Here is a 19,224-nt window from a genome sequence, read left to right on the forward strand (position 1 = left end):
ACAATTCCCCAACTATACCGGTACTTTACTGAATCATTCCCAAGTGACACAAAGATCCAAACAAACCTCCAGGACGTCCTATCATCTCTGCCAAAAATAACTTAATAGAACACACATCCCAATACACTGATCATTTTCTACAGGACTTTTTCCAAACACTTCCCTCATACTTAAAAGATACCTGTGACTTTTTGTCTAAAATAAACAATTTTGAATGGCACAAGGACTATCTACTACTAACTATGGCTATAACAGCTCTATATACGAACATCAGCCATAAAGACGGTATGAGGGCAATAGAATACTATTTGGGACAGAGACTCAATGTGCATAAACACCACAGTAAAATGATCTTGGATATGATTGATTTCTGCCTGCATAACAATATTTTCTTATTCCAACATGTACTATACCAACAACTGCGGGGTGTTGCTATGGGGGCCAGTTTCTCCCCCAGCTATGCTTGTCTCCACATGGGCTGGTGGGAGGAACTGGTCCTACATAGGAAATTTGGTAACATCCTCAACCAGCATGTAAAATGTTGGTGGAGGTACATAGATGATCTGTTCTTAATTTGGCATGGTTCGGAAGCAGAAGCAACTGCGTTTATTCATGAGTTGAACCTGAATGTCATCAATTTACAATTCACATCAGAAATCAGTGCATATAGGGTCCTCTGTTTAGATGTAGAAGCATATATAGAGGGAGGCAGGATAGAAACTAAAATGCATAGAAAACCCACTGCAGTAAATTCAGTCTTACATGCAAATAGTCTTCATCCAAAGCACCTTGTCCAAAGCATCCACTACGGGGAAATGATATGTATAAAACGCATCTGTATCACTGAAAGTGAATTGAAAAAAGCCCAACTAGAGAGTAAACAGAGATTTTTGGAACGTGGTTATAATGCTAAATGTGTTGATGCAGCTATTCTCAAAAGCAAGGCAATAGACAGAGACATGCTATTAAAATTGACAATTCCAGGAACAAATGTTGACACAGACATTACTGTACAGCCGGCACAAACCACAGATCAATCCAATAAAGAATTTAGAATGATTGTGGGCTACAGCAAGCAACATAAAGAGATCAATCCTATCATTCAGAGAAATTGGCCATTGGTCAAAAATTATCCGATCCTGGGGCCCATGTTACCACCAAGACCCTCTATTATCAATAGACGGGCCCCCAATATGAGAGATAGACTTGCGATTAACATTGTTCTGGATTCTGTCCATCAACTGTTATTTTTGCATTTAACAAGCAAATAGAACAGCCAAAAGGGAACTGGTTAAGCCAAAGAAAGGGCTTTTACAAATGTAAGACCTGTAAAGCCTGTCAACATGGCACCAATACCACTAGTTTTAAAACAGCATTTGGGGGAGGTGAGCACACAATCAATAAGGCTCTGGCATGCAAAACAGAATTCCTTGTGTATATCCTTGAGTGCCCCCGTGGGCTTAGGTATGTGGGAAGTACCAAGCTGCAGGGGCATAAGAGGATTCTACAACATATTAGAGCGATCAAGAATCAAGATCCAGTCTACCCCGTCGCTCAACACTTTAATGAATTTCATCAAGCAGATCCAAAGTTTTTAAAGTATTATTTAGTTGACAGCGTACCTTTTAACAAGAGAGGGGGCAACAGAGAAGGAACCCTGCTTAAATTGGAAACCAGTTATATTTTTGAACTGGATTCCAAACACCCCAATGGCCTTAATATTACAGAAGACCTGTACACATGCCTATGATTTGAGTCCTAATACTTCTCTTAACCTGGATAAACAAAATATACCATTTTCAGGTTTTTATAACTTTGAGGAATCATGAAGTCTGCTTAAGATCAGGGTTATCAATAACAGGAATGTAATGATGCTTTAGCTAGAAGAACATGAAACTGGGTAGTATGTATATTGTAGAGCTCAAAAGATATGAACCTCATGGATATCATTGAAAAAAAACGGATAGCAGGATAAAGGCTGTCATCTTGTGTTTTTATGTATATATGATATGGTTTTTGTAGACATTTAAAATTTCATCACACTTGAACGCACACTACTAAAGACAAAGGCTTGTGTCGACCATTAGGGGTTACTGCATGGACAGGGGGTAACAAAAAATAAGATTATGTATCATAGTTACATTGGTTTGACAATACAAATAACCAATAACTAGACAATAGCAATATAAGGGTACATAAATAAATAGATATAGTTGAGATGAATCAAGGAGTATGGTAGATGGACTTTCAGGGACTTTAAGTAGGCAGCTGGTTTTTACATGAACTTATCTGAGGTCCAGAAATGTTCACAAGTCGTATGTTTACATCAACAGTAGAATTTAGGGTATATTAACCCATAATTGCACAGTTTCCATCTTATATAGGGTTTTTAAATAGATGTTATGATATATTTTTAGATATATTTATATATTTATATCTATTTATGTACAACCATATTGCACGTTGTCACATTGCTAAGTTTTGCACAAGGATTGATCCGGGAGTCAGGATGGCACAATGTATTCTTGGTTTTCAAACCATGATTTCAGACAAAGGTATTTTAAACCATGATCTGTAAAAAAGACAACTGCTTATGGTGTATACAATGTAACATACAGATTATCCCGGTTGCAGTAACAAATGTAAAATGCACTGTCACTTTAACACAGCATGGTGAAACAAATTGAAAAAAATGGTATAAAACGACTATCCGTAGTTATTATATGACCCGAAAATGTGTTATTCACTGCTTGCTACTCTGATTCAAGCATGTGAATCTATGAAAGTTCCAATACTAGAGTGAGAAATATGTTACTTACCTGTAACTGTAGTTCTACAGTATTGAAATCTTTCATAGATCCACATGCGACCCTCCCACCTCCCCTGGAGAAGGCTCACTGAGATATCTCAGTTTTTTTCGATGTGTACGCACTTGTGCTTGGAAAATCTGAGGAACTGGAGCTTCTCTCAGGAAAGTTCTACAGGGTGGTGTCTATTGATTGGCTGGTTCTAAGTTTAGAAGTTTAGTCCATATTTACAAAAAGACAAGGATATGTTACAAAGCCTTTAAGGGGTAGGGCCTTATGTTCTATGTGTAATAGGACATTACTATTTGTATAATACCGGGGGCTCCCATCTCGACAACGGGAAAGATTCAAGCTTGTGGATCTATGAAAGATTCCAATATATGAGAACTACAGTTACAAGTAAGTAACTTATTTCTTCATTGACAACAAATATGGCATGAAAAGCCGAATTAATTAGACTGTATTGCTTATACTTTTTAACTGCTGTCTGTGTGATTAGGGATGCGTATCTCGTACAGGGGAGAGGAGGTGGGGAGTTTGTGATGTTTGACGACTAAAGTATTAAGGGAAGCTATATAGCTTCGATGTAACGTATGTATTGTAAGGTATTAGTGATGCTGAGAAGGCTAGAGTTGGTAAATGTTAATGTAATAATCTTCAATAAAACATGTTTTAAAAAAAATTAAAACATGAAATTATTTGCTGACTACTACTGACCATGAATCATCAGGTTGATTGTGCCTGTGTGAGGTTCTGGGCAGGATGCACTAAATAGAAGGATTTCATTTACCTGCCATTAGCATTGAGCCACAGTGGGTGACCAGATGCTGCTCAGCAAAAGCACACAGCCAACTTCCCGTCACAAGCCAAAATCACACACCTTCTGAGAAGAGGCTTAGAGTAGCAGGGAATTGCAGAACTAAGTTTCAAAGTGGTTAACATCAGTAGTTATTCTCACCTGTGCTTACTTCTAGGAACCACCTCCACACTGCCCCCGTTTTATTTTCAACTTCGCACTTTTCCAGGTTTGCAAAGTAAAAATAAAAACACACTATACATGAGACTGAGGATTGTTTGCTGATTGTTTCCTTTTCTTTAGTATAATTAACTAAATTACTGTAACATATTTTCCTTTTATTTTAGATTTTCTTTAAATTTCACATTCGATATCATGACGAAAATGGCACATACTTCAAACAATACCAACCTGTCTCCCAACACTACCTGAGGAAGAAGATGGGTTTCATTTTCGATATGATCTGCGCTTTTCCAATATCCTCATTTGCCTACATCTCTCTGAAAGAAAATGATGCTAGCGATTCAATGCAGTTTTTAGCCAGATCAAACATAATCCACATCCTGCGCATGGTCAACGTGCTTGTGTTTATCTACGAGCAAGAGAAGAACATCAACAACAAGTAGGAAGCACAGTGTTCCTTATTCATTTGGTCTCATACTTCCTAGATTTGCAGATGTTTGTCATGCTGGTGCAGTGTGGTTGTCAATGAAGATAACTGTTTTCATTTTCTAATGAGCATTCAACAATATATGTTGTGTAAAATGATTTTGATGGATACCTTTACCTGCAGATCATTCACTTTTTCAATGTCACAGATGCTAGACTGGATTCAGAAACCTTTCAAATAACTCTTCCATGATGGTAGTGGCTCCATGTAGAAACGATGTATTTATTTAAAGAGTTTTTATATAGTGCTGGCTAGATCCGCAGGTATCAGAGCGTTTTACATTAGGCTCCACAATGTAACAGAAAATAATCAAAAATACACATTACGTAAAAAAAATAATCAATACATTGAGAGAGTAGAGAAAGGAGAGATAGAATAGTGGAGGGGGCAAAGGGGAGGTGAGAAGAGAAGGATGAGGAAAGAGACAACAGGAAGTCTGTCTAAAGAACGACTGGGTAGGAAACGTCCAAGGAGGGAATCCATGGCCCGTCTCCCCTTTAGCTCAACAAGGTAACTCCATTGGGCATTAGTCAAAATAGCTAGGTCTCAAGTGGCGAGGGAACAAGTTCACAGAAAAACAGGGTGGGGACTAAGGGCAAGGACAGGTGAGGGCAAAGGTCAGTAGCTAGAAAGAGGGGAAGAGTAGAGAGGAGAGGGGTGGGGTTAGGGGAATGGGGAGGGGGAGATGAGGTCAGGAGAGATGCACAAGAGTTTGCTCAAAGTCCGGCTGGGTAGGTGATAGTCAAGGAGAGAATCCAAAGTCCATCTCCCTTTAGCTCGCGAGGTAGCTCCACCGAGCATCAGTCAAAATGACTAGGTCTCAGCTGTCGAGGGAAGTTTGCAGAGTAAAGGTCCTGGTGAATGGGCGGGAACAGGGTTGGGTGAAGACTGGTCGAGGTCCAGATGATGATCAATGATTATAGACCAAGGGGAGGAAAGAGCATCGCAGAGGGTCTCACTGCATTGGCCATCTAGAAGTCAGGCAAGGTGGACGGACCACAAATTAGCTCTTATGAATTATTTATTTCCACAGAATGGCAACCATGACACGTTTCAGCCCCGAAGGGCCTTGATCACAGCAACTACTGAACGGATTCGTACCATTTTACAAAAGGCCGCTTTCTGAACCAAGAACTACCTTTTTGCCAAATATGGGTTAATTCCATACAGTAGTTTCGCCTGTAGCCGTGCCTGAGGTTTCCTACGGGAAATTGCTTTTTTTACTCTTATTTTATGTATTTCTCAGCAACTACTGAACGGATTTACACCATTTAAAAGAAAGGTCGCTTTCTAAATCAAGCTCTACCTTTTTACCAAATTTGGGGTAATTTCGTTCAGCAGTTTGGGCTGTAGCCCGTCTTAAAATTTCCTTGGAAATTAATATGGGAAAAACGCGCTTTGGGACCCCTTTTTTCTCAGCCCTCACTTGACGAATCACCCCCACACTTTTAGGATTGGACCTGACCTGGATAAACCTTTTTTTGGGAGAATTTCACGAAGATTTGTCAAACTACGCCAAAGTTATTAGCAAATCAAAAAATGCTTTTCCTATGGAAACTAGGTTGTGCCTATAACTACCTACTGGCAACACACACACACACACACACACACACACACACATATATATATATATATATATATATATATATATATATATATATATATATATATATCCAAACACACAAAAAGGTTGCCCTTATGGAAACGCCGACACAGTTGGTAAGTAACTCCGTGATTTATTCCAGGCAGCAAGCACAGCGTACCATCTCTCCCACACAGAAATTTGCCAAATGCATTTCGGGCTCCCGCCCTTGTTCACTGGCTGTTCACAGGAAAATCAGCAGCTGTGTGGACTAAATGTTATTACACCCCGCCCATGTGGGACTTCGTGTCTCATTGCTTTATGGGTGTAGTAGTCCTTGCAAACTCCATAGTTGGTGCCGCTGAATGTTCGAGCAAAGTTCAACAGTATTCCCCCAGTGGGTTCCTTGGGGGAGACGCACTGCAGTGCTTGCAAATATCAGTCCCGAAATATTGGATTCACCAACTCCTGAAGGCACCTGAATCTTCAAGTGCCAAGGTCCGTTTTTTAGGCGGCAGGGCGTTTCCGCGATATATATATATATATAATAAATGTATATATATATTCACTGAAAAAAACATAAGTTTCAGACCAGTTATAGTTAGGAATTAGCATTTAAAAAACCTATTAAATTCACTGAAAAAAACATAGGTTTCACACCAGTTATAGTTAGCTGGAAATTTTACTGACATAAAACCATTGAAATTCCCACGTTATAGTTAGTTGGACTCACTATAACTTGCGCGCCTGCAATGCACTGCAGATGACGTCACATATTACATCACTCATGACATGGTCAGTGACATCATCTTGACATCACTGATGACACCATCCAGTGAATGTGTGTCTTTCTGAAAAATAAATATGTTTTATATATGTATATGTAAAGGTCGATGGAAGAAAAAATGTTTAAATAAGTGTCTAAATGGATTTTTTTTTAATTGACTGGTTAACTGGCTTATTAAGTGTATCTTAGTGAATACATATATTAGCGAGTAATTTTTAAATATTTAAATATATGTATCAGTGTTTCACTCTGTGTATAAGTGGCTACTTGGTTTGGTGAGTAGCTACATGTGTGTGTATATGAGTTATTCGATGTTTTTTTTAGTATCAGTATGAGTGTCTGTATGGTTTGGTGGGGGTATTACTTAGCACATAGATGCATCAATGAATGACTCACTGTTTGTGTGTGTTTTGAAATCAGCCTATGTGCAGGACTGTGTGTATATGTGTGTGTTAGTGAGTGAATGACTGTCTCACTAGTGTCTTTATCAGTAACGACATACGTTTTAAGCTAGTATATGTGAGTATTGATGTATATAAGTGAGTATATGTGAGAGTGAGATTGAAAGAGTTCTTGTTTAAATACGTATGTTTTCTATAAGTGATTGTTTAAGAGAGTAAGTATGTGTAAATTTCCTTAGAAGTAAGGTGGTAGTGTGTACATAGCTGTATATGCAAATAAATGGATGTTCATTAGTTTATTTGCATGTGTGACTATGTGTGTGAGTAACTTTTGGATGACTGTCGGTGTGTAACAGAATATATAGGTGTATCACTACATATGATGAGTGAGTATATGTATGAGTGACTATATAGAAGTGTTGGTGACTGAGTGGATGTGTATATAGATGGTGGAATTACTGAATTGGTTGTTTTAACTGGTATGGGTATCTCAATTTTTTTGAAAATGTTAGTTTTTATTTTTGAATATGTGTTTCAAGGGTTACATTACACTGAAAGAAGGTCTGTCACTCTGTCACAAGGATGGTGTCATCAGTGATGTCATGAGTGATGTCACTGACCATGTCATGAGTGATGTAATATGTGACGTCATCTGCAGTGCATTGCAGGCGCGCAAGTTATAGTGAGTCCAACTAACTATAACGTGGGAATTTCAATGGTTTTATGTCAGTAAAATTTCCAGCTAACTATAACTGGTGTGAAACCTATGGTTTTTTCAGTGAATTTAATATGTTTTTTAAATGCTAATTCCTAACTATAACTGGTGTGAAACCTATGTTTTTTTCAGTGAATTTCAAGGGTTTTTTAAATGCTAATTCCTAACTATAACTGGTGTGAAACCTATGGTTTTTTCAGTGAATTTCATAGGTTTTTTAAATGCTAATTCCTAACTATATATAGGGCCTCAAACCTATGTTTTTTTCAGTGAATTTCAAAGGTTTTTTAATAGCAAATTTCTATAGCTATGAAATGTAATATTTTTTAAAATGAATCCTATATTGTATATTTATGTAATACTATTTTCTTTATGTATATTGTTCATGTTTTTTTTTTTGCCCTGGAGCGCTCCCGGTGCGCGTACCGGTGAGCGTCCCGTTAGCGCTATTGCCGCGAACTAAAACATCATTGTGACGTATCGCGTAGGCGCATCCGCGTGATACGCACGGCGTAATCGCACCCGGAAGCACTCGAGCGCATACGATCGCGCTATGTAAGCGCCCCTGTGCGTGCCCCAGGGTGCGCCCGGGGCGCGTAACGTAAGCGCGTCGGGTCATGTGACCTGAAAATAACACTTTTCATTGGTTCAGGACAGTTTTGTTTTCCAAAAGATGAAAGCCACCTCCTTTTTTCCTCATTCTCACTTTTTACTTTGACTGAGGAAGACCTGTTTGCAGACCTATTTGTACCTATTTGTACTGAGAAATGGCTACAGTAGCAGCAGCAGCAGCAGCAGGAGCATCTCAACTACCACCACCACCCCCACCACCACAAGAACCACCACAACACCACAGTGGTGGAGAAGAAGAGGAGGAGGAGGAGGAGGAGGAGGAGAGGCAGTACCCGCCTGAGGATACTACCACCTATAAGCCAAAGGAGCACATAGTCTGGGAGTTTTTTAAAATCCAAAGGGGCCAAAAAAAAGTTAATGCGCCAAAGGTGACTTGTATGATCTGTGGCACTGTACTTTCCGGGGGAACCCTGCCAAAAAGTATTCTTTTGGCAACAGCACCATGATTCGCCACATGCAACGCCGGCACCCGAACAACTATGCTGCGGCAGAGGTCAGAGAACTGACCAGAAACCCTCCCCAATCTTCTCCCAGCACCTCCCAAAGTAAGCAACCCACTCCATCGGGTCCAGAGACAAGGGAGATGGTCCCAAACATCCAAACCCAGTTTGGACAATTCAAAATAGTTTGCATATTTTGTGGAAGGACAATTAGCTATGGTGAGCAAAGTATTAAACTTATCAACCGTGCTGGTGACAACCACAATTTTTGCTCCAGTTGAGCCGTTTACAATTCCCTGTTTTTTTGTTTGTCCCCATAAAAATAACAAAAAAATATAAAATTGTTCATAAAAGCCAAAAAAAGTAAAAAATGTTCCAAGAAACAATAAAAAAAATATAAAACAACAAAAAGAATAAAAAAACAGTTCTTTTTAGAACTACCTCCAATTTATAAAAAAATGCTACTTTTTAAAAAAAATCTGTCATTCTTTATTCCTCATGGTACGCACCCCCGGTACGCTCCCCGGGGTGCGTACCGGGAGCTCCCCCGCGCAAATCGAAAAAAAATAAAAAAAAATGTTGCCCCGCGGTGCCCTTTTATGGCCCCCACATCAAACCTAGGGGGACAGGGGGGTCTACCCTGCCCCCTTTTGATCATTTCCCCCTTTGTTTTTGCCACCTCTTGTGTCTCGATCCTACCGAGACACAAGATGGCGGCCGCTCCGGAGTGTTTGGAATGTTGACAGACACCCGAGAGCCAATCAGCTTTCCGCTTGCAAACTCGCGTAGGGCGCTGGTGCGCGCCCGGTGCGCGTACCGGGGCGCGCTTATAGATATATATATTTTTTTGAACCTAAATTACTCAAAATCCACTTGAGCACATATCTTGAGACATAGCAAAGGTACATCGGGCTACCAGTCCCTACAATTTTGCCAAGTTTGGTGGAAATCCATTCAGCCGTTCGGGCTAAAAGTGAGTCCTACCGCCCTATGGAAATTAACATGGGGAAAACACGTTTTGGGACCCCCCTTTTATCTCGGCCCCCACTTGACGAATCCCCCCCAAAGTTTCAGGGAAGGAGCGGAGCGCAGCAAGGCAAATTTCAGGAACATTTCAGGCAGATTCCTCAACTGGCGCCAAAGTTATTCCAAATAGAATATTGCTGATTCCCTATGGAAAACAATCCTAACTATAACTACCTACTGGCGACCACCAGTAGGTAATATATGTAGATATATATATATACATATCCAGCACTTTGCCTCCACATGATCACGGTAGTGATCAAGAACTAGGAGAGTTCGAAACGCGTAGGTGGAGAGCTGGTGAAGGTCATTGAACTACAAGTGAAATCATCCAAGAAGTGTGCGGCGTTTTTCTTTCAACTTGTTTGGGAATTAACTGTGAAGTTGTCCCTACTTCGCACGCCGGCACCAGCTGAAGAGTGCTCTTCCCGAAAGGACTTTTTGATTGTACCTGGTCGTATATATACACACACATATATATATGTATATGTATATATATATATATATGAGGAGCAGTTGTAGCCCAGAGTGGTGTCAGCGCTCTATTTGCAGCGTGGTGCAGTTTTCTACGGCTGGTCCAGTCGTTTGAATATAGCTAAAGTTACCCCAGGGGGCAATGAAAACGCACTCTCTCGCCTCAGATTAAGTGATAGCGGTTTATTTAGTAACCAGTACCCAACGCATTTCGCTTCTTACAAAGCTTGCTCATGGGATGTTGAGCCAGTTTCTAAGTCCTCCTTTTAAACACCAGGTCATGTGACTTCCTCTGTTGTTAGTATGTGCATGCTGGTTAATGTAGTTCATTTACATTATTGTCACCAGTGTACACTTTTCTGTTGTAGTTCACAGTTTGTAGCAACAGGGAAGAGGGGAAGGGGTGAGTGCATTTCTTAGTTTGCAGACAATGTTTTTTAAACTCATTAGTGAGTGTTTTTCATATCCATTGGGTTTATTCCAATACGCCTATTGGATTTCAGTTTCCGTAGTGCTCCTTCTCGCACCCAGATTGATCAGTTCTGTTAATTTTTTCAGATCTGTATTTGTTGCCCTCTAGTGGGCGTTATTATTATTGTTCGGGGACAGTTGTATGTAATTATACACCAATGCATTAGAGATGAACGTAAAGTTCCTCAGTCAAGTTCAAGCCTGTCGGTTCCAAGGTTCTGAAATTGATTATGTGCTTGGATTCCTTACGTCTTAAGGTTTTGAGTCGGTCACCTCCTCTCTCCGATGGTTGAACTTGTTCTATTGCACAGAATTTCAGGAGTCCCAGTTGTTGCTGTGTGCTTGCTCCATGTGCTTTGCCACTGCGTAGCTGCGATCCTTATTTGTTGTTGCTCTGGTGTATTCCAGGATTCGCTTCTTGCATTCAAAGGTGGTGCTCCTTATGTATTTCTTGTTGCAGGGGCACTCAATTAGATATACCACATAGGTACTTTTACATGTCAGATGTTGTGGTATTGTCCATCTCGTACCTTTTCTGATGACAATTTCCTTAGTTGCTTTAGCGATCTTACACACTTTGCAGTGTCTGCATGGGAAGAAGCCCTTTCGTTGTAACCAATCAATTTTTGGCACTTCCCTGTAGTGGCTATTTACCAGCTGGTCTCCCAAGTTTCTTGTGCGTCTATACGTTATGTTTGGGTGATCGCCTAAAATTTGTGTTAGAGTCGGATCAGTTTTTAAAATCGGCCAATGTTTTTGAATGATCTTCGCCAGTTTGTTATTTTCCGCACTGTGGGTGGTGATCAGTCGGATCACTTCCTCTTGCACTGGGGTTTTTTCCGGTTTCTTTAAGATTTCATTGCGATCTTGTGCCTGTGTTCTTATGATTCAGAAAAGGGGGTGGTGATGAACAGAGTGTCTGAATTAAGCAGACCACTCTTACCCAGTCCAAAGATCAGGGCTTGATCCATCACCGTTATTTAGCTCACTGCACCATCCCAGCTCAGAACCTGGCTATATGCAAATCAGTCTGTCGCTGGCCCAGTGCATCATGGTAACAGGGCAGACTAAACTACCAAGCCAATTCTTCATCAGAAAGGAGACAAGCTACCGGGGACCGGTTTCTGGCATTTCAGCCGTCTTCGGCCCGGCTTGCTTGACTCCTGATGGTGCAGTGAGAAAGGGACTCATGTCTGAGTATACCCTGCCACACCTATAGTGGCCAAAAACGATTCAGAAAAGGGGGTGGTGATGAACAGAGTGTCTGAATTAAGCAGACCACTCTTACCCAGTCCAAAGATCAGGGCTTGATCCATCACCGTTATTTATCTCACTGCACCATCCCAGCTCAGAACCTGGCTATATGCAAATCAGTCTGTCCCTGGCCCGGTGCATCATGGAAACGGTGATGGATCAAGCCCTGATCTGTTGACTGGGTAGGAGTGTTCTGCTTAATACAGATACTCTGTCCATCACCACCCCCTTTTCTGAATCGTTTTGTCCACCATAAGCGTGGAAGGGTATGCTCGGATGCGAGTCCCTTGCTCACTGCACCATCAGGATTCAAGCAAGCCGGGCCGAAGACGGCTGTAATGCCAGAAACCGGTCCCCGGAAGCTTGTTTCCTTTCCAGTATAAGAATTGGCTTGGTAGTTTGGTCTGCCCTGTTCCCATGATGCACTGGGCCAGGGACAGACTAATTTGCATGTAGCCAGGTTCTGAGCTGGGATGGTGCAGTGAGCTAAAAAACGGTGATGGATCAAGCCCTGATCTGTTGACTGGGTAGGAGTGTTCTGCTTAATACAGATACTCACCATCACCACCCCCTTTTCTGAATCGTTGTGTTCTTATGAGGCTCTGTTCAAAGACTTTCTTGGGGTAACCTCTCTTCGCTAATCTGGCGATCGCGTTGGCACTGTGGCGCTTGAATTCTTCATCATCCGAGCAGTTGCGTCTGAAGCGTAAGAACTCTCCATAAGGGATGCTCCATTTCAGTTTCTTATTGTGGAAGCTCTCCCCATGGAGAATCGCGTTGGTGGCTGTCTTTTTTCAATGCAACGTGGTATGTATTGTGCCATTCTTTATGTAGATTTTTCTGTCCAGGAATACCACTCTTTCAGTGCTCATTTCTACAGTGAATTTCAAGTTGGTTGCAGTGCTGTTTAGTTTGTCAAAGTATCTGAGAAAGTCCTCCTTGCTGCCATCCCAAATGATGAGCAGATCATCAATGAATCTGAGCCATAGGATGATCTTCGTACTCCATTGATAGTTGTTTGTATGCCACGCTAAATGCTGTTCAAACCATCCCATGGTTAGATTTGCATAATTTGGCGAAAAGGAAAAGCCCATGGCACATCCCTTTGTCTGTTTATATAGCTTTTTATTAAACAGAAAGTTGTTTTGGTTCAAACACAGATGAATCATTTCATTCAACATCTTATTGTGGGCCCTGTATTGGATGTTCCTTTTTGCAAGGAAGAACTTGCATGCCTTTGTCCCTATGTTGTGTTCAATGTTGGTGTACAATGACACCACGTCCATTGTGATCAGTATATACTTCTCTGACCAGGTAATTGTTTTGAGTTTTTGTAGCAAGTCCGTCGTGTCTTTAAGGTATACTGGTAGTTGTTTGACCAAGGGTGCCAGAAATGTATCAATATATATATCTCACATGCAGCCGTCCATATAGAAAAGAAGAGCTGAGCAATGCTACAAGAATTTCCTTTGCACACATATATACATTCAACATGAAGCAGCGAAGTAAAACAAATAGCATTTGAATTGCTTTATTGTGCAGCAGAAAAACATACTCCTGCAAAGAGGAATAACAGCATTACCAGCTCACAGGCTGCATTGCATAAAACCCTCCTTGTAAAAAGCTGAAAGGCTAACCTCATATAAACACATAGGAATAAACTGGCACTGTGCCTTTAAGGCAGCCATGACCCTAAGCTTCCCATCATGCCTCAGGGGTGACAATTAGTTCAGTTGTTCTTTCCGCTCCTTCTGTCAGGACCCTGGTTACTTCAGCTCTTGCTTTTCCTGATTTCTGTCAGAAAATAATTACAGATTTCTGGCCAAAACCTACTTAATCCAACATCTTTTGGATTTTAAAGTGGATTTCTTCTTTTATTGAGAGAATTAGGTATATTTTTCCTCCCAGAAATGCCATCTTTCTTTGACACTTGCCCTTCCTGTGGCAAAAAGAAGGCTAGATCAGACTCACATTAGGTCTCTATTATTTGCCTTACTGAGGGCCATGATCCTAAGACCTGCAAATATTGCCAGTCCATCTACAGGAGTACTCTGAAAGACAGAGAGAGGATTCGTCTTTATGGGCTGGCTGAGAAGGGTTAAGCTTCTTTTAGAGGCAGGTCTCCGGTGAAGAAGAAAAGGGAGAAAGCACGATCATCATCCAGAAGTAAAGTTCCAGTTAGCTCTCCCTCAGCGTCTGGATCGCCGCTGAAAATACCTTCACCAGCAGCGAAAACGTCGACAAGAAGACCATCGACGGCAGGCTCGCCGGCGAGAGAACACCGGTCGTCGACGAAAACTGCAGGTACGTCACACCCTCCGCCGCCGTCAACCCGGCGATGATCAGCATCGAGGAGTAGATCTTTGTTGGAGCGGGCTCGCACAACGTCGAGAGTTGGATATCCGTCGTCAGTACGGCGTTCGGCGTCAAGACATGCTCCGCTGCTGTCAGTAGAGCGGTGTTCGGCATCAAAGAGGGCGTCACTGTTGCTGTCAACCAGGCAATGGTCAACATTGAGACAGGCCTCATCGTCGCTAGCAGAACGACTATCGATGTCGAAACAAGTGTCTCCGTCAACCAGGCGGTGGTCGACGTTGAGACAGGCATCGTCGTCGACAGGCGACAGGCATTCAACGTCGAAGCAGACTCCTCCATTGTCGCTGACCAGACGGCGTTCAATGTCGAGGACCATATCTTTTTGACGGTAAAGAAGGATTCATCGTTGGGACCCAAAGTCAAGCATTCCAGATGGCGTTCGACATCAAGACAGTGGTCTCTGTCGACATCAAGGAAGGACACGACGTTGAGAAGGAGTTCTCCGTCGATTCACACTTTAGGTTCTCCCAGACGCTCTGCGTTGAGGACGAGGTCGATGAGGTTGATTGCTTAAACATCGAGACATTCGACGTCGAAGCGGGGAGAGAGGTCGACGTCGAGGAGAACATCCTTCTCAAAAGACTCACTGGTGCTGGTTACATATATTCGTTCGATGTCAAGGCACTCCCCTTCGACATTGCATTGCTCCTCCAGGCACTGCTCCACCTCCACAGGCTGCAGGGAGTTATCGCCTTCGGCGGCGAGCTCTCCTCAAGTGATTTCGATGAGAAGCTCTTCTTCTCCATCTTCAGAGGCACCACAATCACCAAGACCAACGTCTCCAATAAGGCAGATGTCTCCTTCAGTACATCTGTCACCAAGATGGCTCCTTCCTATCAGCCATTGGCAGAAAGATGCTTCTGGGCAAACTCCACGGTTTTTGGACTATTCCAGTCCACTACACAGATCCCTATTGGAAAGATTAGTACAGGAGGTGGACAGATCGCCTGTTGCTCAGTCCAGGGATCATCAGGACAAATCTCCAGAGCATAGACCATCTGATGCTCATCGGAAGAGAACAAGAACACCGGCTTGGTCTTCCCACTCTTCAAAAAGGGACTATTCACCTACCCTTAAGGATAGCCCCCTTCTAGAGTGTCACCGATCAATGACATCAGTACATTTCACTAAGTCCTCATTAGAAGAGCACTGAAACTGAACATAGATATGTCAGCTCTGCATGCTTCCACCTCTATCATATTCGAGACTTTTCATCAACGGCCTATGTCTAGACCTTTGCTCCCACTGGTTCCTGGTCCTATCGAGCCAGTGATGGACGTTTTTCTCACTCCATTCTCGATTTCATCTGCCCCAGCGAGGATTCAGAAAAAATATAAGCCAGCAGCATTGGATACTTTATTTTTAAAGGCAGATCCCCCACCAGACTCGGTGATTATCTCGGCAGCAAATAAAACTCATGCAGTCGCTTCTTCCTCCTCTGTCCCTCCAGACAAAGAGAGTCGAGGCCAGGACTCTTGGTGAAGAAAGGTTTGCAGATCCGCAGCATCTTGCTTGAAGGTATCAAGCTCTGCTGCCCTGTTAGGATGCTACGACTGCTCCTTGTGGGATTCTTCGGAGCGTTTTAAGGAAAAGCTGCCAAAAGAAGACAGGCAAGATTTTGCTGAGATTCTCCAAGAGGGGGCGCTGGTTTCCAATCAGGTGATTAGTACTGCAGCAGAGGGAGCTTCTCTGGCTGCACATTCATATGCACACAGCATTTGTGCACAAAGGTCTTCATGGCTGCGACTAACAGCTTTAAAGCAGGAGTCTCAACATCAGATTTTAAATCTTCCATTTTCCGGAACATCTCTTTTGGTTCCCACACCGATGAAGAGACGGCCAGAATGAAGACTGAGCTGGATACGCTGAAGGCGGTTGGCCTAGAAAAGAAAAAAGAATTTAAACGAAGATACTGGCCTTACAATCGCATAAACTACCAACAGAGGGTTCAAACCACTCAATGGCAGCAGAAACAGAACCAGCAATCCAGGTCTCAGTTTCAAAACCGTAGAGGTTCCAGAGGCAGAGGAGGACAACATCAACAATCCTTTGGTGCCGCCAAGACTTCAGGAAAGCAGTGATCCTCTTCTTCCTCTAGCTCAGTTGCCCACTCCAGTGGGAGGAAGTATTTTGAATCCCATGGCAGAGTGTCGCAAAATAACAAAAGATCAATGGGTGCTAAATATACTGAACCATTTTTTATTTTTTTTTAGTGTATCTTATATAGCAATTACAATGTTTCAATGCACCACCAAAGAACATTCCTCACTAAAGTAGCATCTCCACCATCTAAAATTGCTTTGTCAAGAGGTGTCTGGTCTTCTTCAGAAATTGGCCGTAGAAGACGTTCCTCCGGCTCAAAGAGAAAAGGGAGTCTATTCCAGGTACCTTCTGGTGCCAAAGAAAGACCAACCGCACAAATACAGACCTATCCTGGATCTGCGATCTCTGAACAAGGTCATTCTGAGAGAGAAGTTTCGCATGTTGGCGCTACATCAAATATATCTGTACCTACAAAAGGGGGATTGGATATGTTCGATAGACCTCCAAGATGCCTACTTCCACATCCCTATTGCTCCACGGCACCGCAAGTTCCTGAAATTCATGGTGGGCTCCAAACATTACCAATTCCGAGTCTTACCATTCGGCCTGAAATCCGTGCTGAGGGTTTTCACGAAGTGCATTGCGGTGGTAGCCGCAGCTCTGCATCCTCAAGGCCTATTTGTGTACCCATACTTGGACGATTGGCTTTTGAAGGGTTTGTCTCCACAGATGGTGAAGGAACATTTTTGCATCTGCCTTAAATCTACTTCGTCGTCTAGGCCAGTGGTTCCCAATCTGTGAGCCGCGGCACCCTGGTGCGCCCCCAAATATAGCCAGGGGCGCAGGGACACAATACTTCAATGTCCCCGACTTGTACAATTACTTGCATTTTGTAAGCTTGCTATCTAAAATATGTTTTGGCAAAGGTAGATAAAACTCCCTCTTGTACCACTAGATGGCAGTGCGACATGTAAATTAGCACATCAATTTCTCCTGTTTTTCCGATATTAACGCAGTTCACACAAACTATGAGCGATAAGGAAATATAAACACTTGCACAAAGGGAAGGCTGTTTAAATCATATAACAAGTAACTGAGCCATTAAGTGAGTTTATTGAAGTTACCAATGTATGAAATTGATGAGGAAATATATTATTCTCAGTCGTCTCCTCTTCATGAATGACTCATGATGATCATTAGCTAAAAGAAAGCTACGTGTGTATTTGGGAACACTGTGGCTTTGAGAATTAATTTACAAGGCTGGATCGCATCCTGGTCTGTGGTTTAAAGGGATTCAAGCGTGACAATATCCTCAGCAGGAGTTGACTTGAAACTTGGCCTCCTAGTGCCTACTGGAAACTTTCAAAAATTGCAGTAACTAGAAATATTTGCCCTTTGCTTTGTCAGAGTACCTGACATTTCTGCATTTTACAGACACACACATTTCTAATTATTCCTTTATTTATTAAAAAGAAAGTGTGATCTGCAACAAGCAGCTCAGGTCATTTATAGTGGGTCTTCTTACTAGTCCCATCTTTTCTTCTGTATGAAGATCACACAGTAACACAATTCCCAACTACCTGGCTTGTACATAGAATTAAATAGACATAGTAAAAGGCACTCCAGTGGAGATTCAAGGAGGGTGTTGCAGTGGTACCTGCCTCTCAAGCTGTACTTCAGGTGAAGCTGAACAGGGTGCAGATCCTGTTATGTCTTTAGTTTTAGCTTTTTAGCTGTCTTGCTTGGGTTCTGATGTACTTCCTAATCAGCCTCAGTCTAACTGCTGCTGACCTGGTCAAAAAGACTGTCTTTAAGCTTGCAGTCACCACAGGCTCACGGGTGAGTTTAAAACTACTACAGCTATCAGTAGTTGGTAGCGCCATTTTTTTGGGCCAATGACAGTAGCGTATGACGACAATCCCACTTTCCGTTGTCCAGCCCACCAGAAATGACCAAGCACATTCCATTTTCTTGTTCGTTCAGGCCGGACAAACCCATCATAAAACCCTCAACCAGAATCAGTGATTATGTCGTAAAGGAAGGAACAGAAACAGATTAGAAGCAAGATAGAAAGGTGGGTGCAGTGTACTATAAACTCTGGCATGTCCTGCTCTTTGATCTTTATCTGACCAGCTGTTTAACAAGGAACTGGCTCAGCGAGGTCAGCCTCGGGCAAGGAGTCAGTTTGGCCAGGTCATTCAGAAGTCAGCTAAGGCATACGTGTCTCAAGGACTCGTTCAGCCGCAGTCATCGGCCTATGTGAGGGCAACCACACAAAATGGCTTCCGTACACAAAATGGAACCCGAAGGTTCAAACGAAATCCCCAAATACAGAGTGTTCTCATAGATCGAATCATGCGAAAACACTTGTACACGCTACACTCGTCATTTGCGGTCTGCTGACACCAAAATCGTCTATTTCCGACGACCTTTATTGAACGGGTTCGGAACCACCGAACCAGACCCACAAACTCACGGAACTACAGTCGCTCCTTTTGCCCTTACATAGGCAACAGACCCAAACCCATGTCAATTTGAATCCGGATCTATATTCATCAGATCATCGATGTGTTGCTGTAGCATCATCCTATTACTTAGTACCTCTCTCTGGACAGGTCTCTTTGCACATGCAGTAGCACAGAGGCCACAAATAGCAGGAGCACACTGTACACAGAGACAGAACAGGAAAAGGATAGCTAAGACCATCCCAATGACCATCAAAATCTTCCAACCCCAAGTGGATATCAAT

At 42.4% G+C, this 19,224-nt stretch overlaps 1 protein-coding gene across 1 annotated transcript in view; it reads left to right on the plus strand.

The window, feature by feature from the left end:
- The window catches only part of LOC147703391 (uncharacterized), a 9,287,842-nt gene that overhangs the window by 8,979,727 nt on the left and 288,891 nt on the right, over positions 1 to 19,224 (plus strand). Inside the window, exon 42 of the mRNA XM_086931832.1 lies at positions 3,951 to 4,225. Coding sequence (XP_086787958.1) covers positions 3,951 to 4,225 — 275 coding nt within the window. The remainder of the gene's footprint in view (positions 1 to 3,950; positions 4,226 to 19,224) is intronic.

Source organism: Lissotriton vulgaris, chromosome 7, assembly GCF_964263255.1.
Source record: "Lissotriton vulgaris chromosome 7, aLisVul1.2, whole genome shotgun sequence".
NCBI classification, from domain to species: domain Eukaryota; kingdom Metazoa; phylum Chordata; class Amphibia; order Caudata; family Salamandridae; genus Lissotriton; species Lissotriton vulgaris.